This window comes from Microtus ochrogaster, chromosome 22 (assembly GCF_000317375.1).
Source record: "Microtus ochrogaster isolate Prairie Vole_2 chromosome 22, MicOch1.0, whole genome shotgun sequence".
In the NCBI taxonomy this organism is placed as follows: domain Eukaryota; kingdom Metazoa; phylum Chordata; class Mammalia; order Rodentia; family Cricetidae; genus Microtus; species Microtus ochrogaster.
In genome coordinates, this window is record NC_022023.1 from 12,791,459 (window position 1) to 12,796,849 (window position 5,391).

At 46.9% G+C, this 5,391-nt stretch overlaps 1 protein-coding gene across 2 annotated transcripts in view; it reads left to right on the top strand.

Annotated features, from left to right (window-relative positions):
* The window catches only part of Efl1 (elongation factor like GTPase 1), a 100,326-nt gene that overhangs the window by 31,909 nt on the left and 63,026 nt on the right, over window positions 1-5,391 (top strand). For both annotated transcript variants that reach the window (XM_005357682.3, XM_026784390.1), the window contains 3 exons: window positions 1,341-1,492; window positions 1,698-1,864; window positions 4,242-4,380. In XM_005357682.3, coding sequence (XP_005357739.1) covers window positions 1,341-1,492; window positions 1,698-1,864; window positions 4,242-4,380 — 458 coding nt within the window. The remainder of the gene's footprint in view (window positions 1-1,340; window positions 1,493-1,697; window positions 1,865-4,241; window positions 4,381-5,391) is intronic.

Genomic DNA, 5,391 nt, shown 5'->3' on the forward strand with positions numbered 1-5,391 from the left:
CAGTGCCTGTCTGTGTGCCCTGTGCCTATTGTGTGCACAGTGCCTATCTATCTGTGTGCCTATTGTGTGCACAGTGCCTGTCTGTGTGCCCTGTGTGTGTCATGTGCACAGAACCTGTCTGTGTGCACAGTGCCTATCTGTACAGCCTCTGGTGCTCAAAGAAAAAGGAAAGCAAAGAGACAAGGCAGGGTGGAAGAAGAGACTGAGGCTGGTTTCATGGTGTCCATTACAGTGAAAGAGAAATGGTGATGGCAGAGGCGAGGGGCAGCATGGGAGGGAGGCAGAGTAGCCCAGCTGCTGCAGCTCTTTAAGCCTATGTTCAAGGGCTGTCCCGGCAGTCTGGATGCCCAGCCCCAGTACATTGTAAATATGCCAAATTCTAACAGCTCAGGGCCAGGAGTGTCCTGCTCTGTGTGGGGATTGGACATGCAGGGGTGGTCTTGAGAATGCATGCTTGAAAGGGAGCCAGTCCCGGGGACCTTTCATTTGCCTAGTTTCTCCCTTCCAAACCCAAATTCCTCAACTAAATCCCCAGGCTCCACCTTACCTTTTATAGAGCTTTTTGCAGTATTAAAGCTCCAAGTAGGAGTGGGTGGGGGGTAGACTGGAGGTGGGGGAGAGAATGAGAAAAGAGGGGGGAGAGAAAACTGTGGTTGATATGTGAAATAAATTAAAAAATTAATAAAAAGAAGCTCCCAGTACCTTCTCTATCCTGATAGAAACGAGAGTCACTTTTCATGAAGAATTTCCATTATTCCATTATTGCTAATGGCTCTACTCAGCCTGACCCTGGCAAACAGCCATCCCTCTTACACACTCCCTTTTCTCTTTGAGCATCTCCTGTGTCTGATAGTGACCCAGAGCTTTAGTTTGGCCTTTTAGTGTCGCTGAACTGTGAGTTCCCAGCCTGACATCTCAGCCTTCCTTGTGAGCAGTCAGTTGTTCTCTGTGAATACACACTTTGGAACTTCAAAAGAAAGCCCCATTCCTTATAGTGACCTTTGCATGCTTCCAAGTGTCACTGCCCGTTAGCCATTCTTTTCTTTCTCCTGGTTGGCTGCTACCAGCAGAATGATTGAGGATCTCTGGAAGGTTTTGTGTGACTGCACTTGGTACTGCTTGGGGCATTGGGCACTCACGCACCAGTTCATAAGCTCAGAGCCGCCAGGATGTAGCAGGCCAGAGAGCCTGCTCTCCTTACTGCTTTTGCGGGAGGGAACTTGGGAAACGTGGGACTGACTGATCATCACCTCTGTGGCCATATGAGTACTTGTTGCTGCTTGACGAGCTGAGAGGTACTTGGTGCTGCCAGATCATAACCTATTTGTGACATCCTGTAGGCCGCTCACTCAAGAAGAAATGGCCCAGAGACGTGAACGCGCACGGCAGAGACATGCAGAGAAGCTAGCAGGAGCACAGGGACAGGCACCACAGGGTTCCACCCAGGATGGTGCTGCTCTTCTAGCAAGTCCCCAGGGAGATGAGCCAAGAGGTACAGCATTACTAAACAGGCTTGGATGTAAAATATTCGCTTAACTTGGTACATTGTCCTTATCTTTTGACCTTCATCTTAGTGTTTATTAATATTGTTTCTATCCTTGAACCAAATACTCCTATTCACCATGTCTTCTGTATGTACAAAGTTCCTGGGTTGAAGTGAGCACTCATGGCACTGAATATCTTTTTGTGCCTGGCAGGTGACGAGCCAGATGTGGCAAGTGTTAGCCCTCAACCTGTGCCCCAGGAGGAAAGCAGCCAAGAGGCCTTCATTGCATTTGCTCGTGTGTTCAGTGGCATAGCTCGAAGAGGACAGAAAATTTTTGTCCTGGGACCCAAGTACAGCCCTACTGAGTTTTTACAGCGGGTAAGCGTTGTTATTTCAGGGGTCTGGTAACTTCCAAACTTGCTGGGTGTGGTGGAGAATGGCGAATAGGAAAAAGGCACCCCAATTCCTATCTTATCTGTTGTGTTGCCTTGGTAACATTTTGTGTAAATGGCTCCCATAGTAGCATTTGGGAACCATATGAGCCAGTAAACAGCTTTTCGGGCCTTCTTTGGTTATCAAGCAAGGTAAGAGTCACTTTGGGATGGAGAGAAGAAGTCGATGTTATTTTGGAGCCAAAATAACAGTGGTCAGTCTTCAAGAAGTTTGCAGAGCCAAAGTCTTAGTGCCTCTGGCAGAAGATATAGGAAGCAAGCAGGTGAGAGGTGCTGCCCGCATAGCCCAAAGTCTGTTCAGGCCTATCTGAGAGTAGACAGACAGCGTGGACAGATGCCTGAGCCAACACCATAAGAGTTTGGCCCCCAGTCTCTACTGTTAGCAGTTTATTCTCCAGTGCTACATGATGGGCAGGCAGGCCTTGCTGGGCTGTGGCCCGAGCACAGTACTTGGTGTGTGGAGGCCTGTGATTTGTAGGGAACTGGAGGTCTTACAGCAGCACATCTGCAGCGAGCTTAGTAGACCTTAGCTTGTCGCTGAGAATCACGTACTCTGAACTGTCCCAGTGGACTGGATTGTTCTGTGAAGCACTGACTTACTGGCTGTTACAAACCCTTTGAGCACGTCTGTTGACCACCTGTGTGTCATCTGTTGCTGAGACTGCAGGTTGGGACTGGTTGCTTATGTGTCTACTGCTCAGCAACACAAAGACAGTTGACTCCATGGGGTCAGTGCCACAGGACTCCTCAGGATATGTGAACTATCTCAGACCTGCTGTGAAGTTAGCCCCTGTTGTTTTTCTGTTGCGGGGTGTTACAGGTTATAACATATCCTGCAGTTTAGAAGACTGCGACTTATCAGCTCCTACTTCTTAAGACTTAGGGGCTGGCTCTCACTTAGCCGGGTGTCGTGGGGATTTTACACTGCTGTCAGCAGGGGGTTGCTGGGCTGGTTTCCTTTGCAGGATCAACTAGGGTAGGGTGTCTGGGGCGAGAGTGAGCACACGTATACAGTATGTGCGTATGTGCTGTGTGTGCATGTGCTACTAGAGATTGAACCATGGCCTTGTGTATGGCAGGCACCGAGCTACAGCCATAGGCTGTTTTTACTTTGGTTTTGAGGCAGGGTCTCACTGAGTTACCTAGGAAAGCCTGAGCTCATTCTGTAGCCTAGGCAGGCCTTGAGCTGTGATCCTTCTGCCTCAGCCTCCTCAAGTCCCTGGACTATATAGTCCATCAGGCTTGGGGTGTTTCTTGCATTTTAGATTTGCTGTCGTGTTGCCGTTAGAGCTGCTCTTGAGAGTTGCAGTCATACAGAACATGGGCACTGAGATGTACATGTCAAAAAGCCATTTCTTTGCTGAGGTTCACGCGTCTTCCTTTCTTTTGCGCCTCCATGAGTTGTCTTGCTTTGCTCCTTTTTCATCAGTGGCTCTTTGTTTGTGATATCAGTTGTCTTAACATCATATGTAGGATCTAATAAGACATTTTATTCCATCTTAGTGCTGGCTCTGGGCCTGTGGACACCAAACATGCATTTGTTGATTGATATACTTCCGGGGTCCTTCGATATAGTGGGTGTACTTCTGAACACATATGAAACTCACACCTTGAATCATGACAGTGCCTCCTTAAGAATAAATAATGAAGTAGGGGGTCCATAAACCCGCTATTCTTGTGTGTGTTCTTATTCATGTGTCTTTTGTCTTTCCTTCAGTGTTCCAAGTATTTCAGCATATGCTCCCTTTCAGATTAAGCCCGTGGCATACATACCTAACAGGTGCTTGGCTTTTCATGACGTTTTTAATCGGTGTTTTCATGTGTCTCGGGACACTAGCACAGCTCCTTTTGAGTGCTTTTCACAACATGGGGATCTGATGAAGATCCCAACAATTTTAAAGAATAATGGTAATATTGATATTGAAATAAGCATGGTATAATCAGGAGAACTGTTGCGTAACATAATGCTCATACATAGTGACACGGTATAGTCATGAAAACTATTGCATGGCATAACACTCATACATAGTGACAGGGGCTCCGGGCCAGCGAGCTGCCAGGCCACAGAAGAAATTCTAACCTCGGAACTTCAAGGTGGGAACTTAGGCACATCTTAAATACGTGAGAGGTTTAAGTCTTTCAGGATTTCCTCATCAAATGTGACTTGTTTTCTGTCATAACCCACAGAAAAAAACATTTCAGCTTTGTGTGTTTTGGGTAGACAAAGGTGACTGACTAAAACCGTGAGGCCCCATGATAGCCTACTCCTCTCCTCACTTGGGTTTCATCGTTTTCTCTGGCAGGTCCCACTAGGCTTCTCGGCTCCACTGGAGGACCTGCCTCCTGTCCCCCACATGGCATGCTGCACGCTGGAGAGCCTGTATCTTCTGATGGGAAGAGAGCTGGAAGATCTGGAGGAAGTGCCCCCAGGAAACGTGCTAGGTAGGGTGCTGCTGGCTCCCCTGTCCCTCCAGCCTTGTAGGCTGTCCAGCACGTCACGAGGCGTTCAGTGACATTTCCAAAGAAAATAGCCCATCTTTTTCCATAGTTCATCACTTTTTCTGGAGTCTTTAACTTAGTATAATTGAGTCCCCAGCCTATGAGTCAGGAATTTGGATGTCTAGTTCAGACATATGTGCTGCTTAAGTAAATGGTGACACTCTATCTTAAGTGGGTGCCTTTTGTTTGAAAGCTTAAAACAGAATTGTTACTCATATGAAGTCACTATAGATGACCAAACATTTCTGGGTCTGCAGGTTTGAATCTAAATCTTTGGAAGCTGTTTTTCTTATCATGGTCTATTTAAACTCATTTCTTTCTTCCTTACCCTCCCCCCCTCCCCAATGCTTCTTACCAGTGAGATGCCTCTGAAAGTAACTGGTTGGTTTACTTCCTATAAATATTGTTCCTGTCTTTTGCTTGATTCCTGCCCTTCCTGCAGAATCCACTGAGGCGAGTTCTTTGTCAGACCCGGGACATGAAGAGCTGTGTTCCGTCGTGCATGTGGGTTCTGAAACACGTGGTCCTTGCCAGCTGCAGGGTTACTGTCGTCCAGTGACTGTGAAATGGGAAATTCTTGTGAAACCTAGAATTCTGAATTCAAGGATCTATCTAGAGCAGCTACTGGTTTGCCTGGATTTTGTGGGCTTTCATCTAAGAAATTTGCCAAAATACGTTGCCATGCTCCTGCTGAGATGTATTTAAAAAAAAAAAAAAAATTATTCCTTTTTTTTTTTTTTTTTTGACATGGAATTAGTAGAATTCCTGGCTTCTCCCTAGTCCCTCTTCTGTTTCTACTTTGGGAAATGTCAGTGACGTTCTGATGTAGCTTGATGATTGATCTAGCTTTGTAAGGGACAGTAGCCAGCTTCATCAGAACTTTGGGAGAAGGGGAACACCCCACCTCTGGTCCTCTTTGGAATTACTGTGGCTTAGATCTCCCCCCTTGCCTCC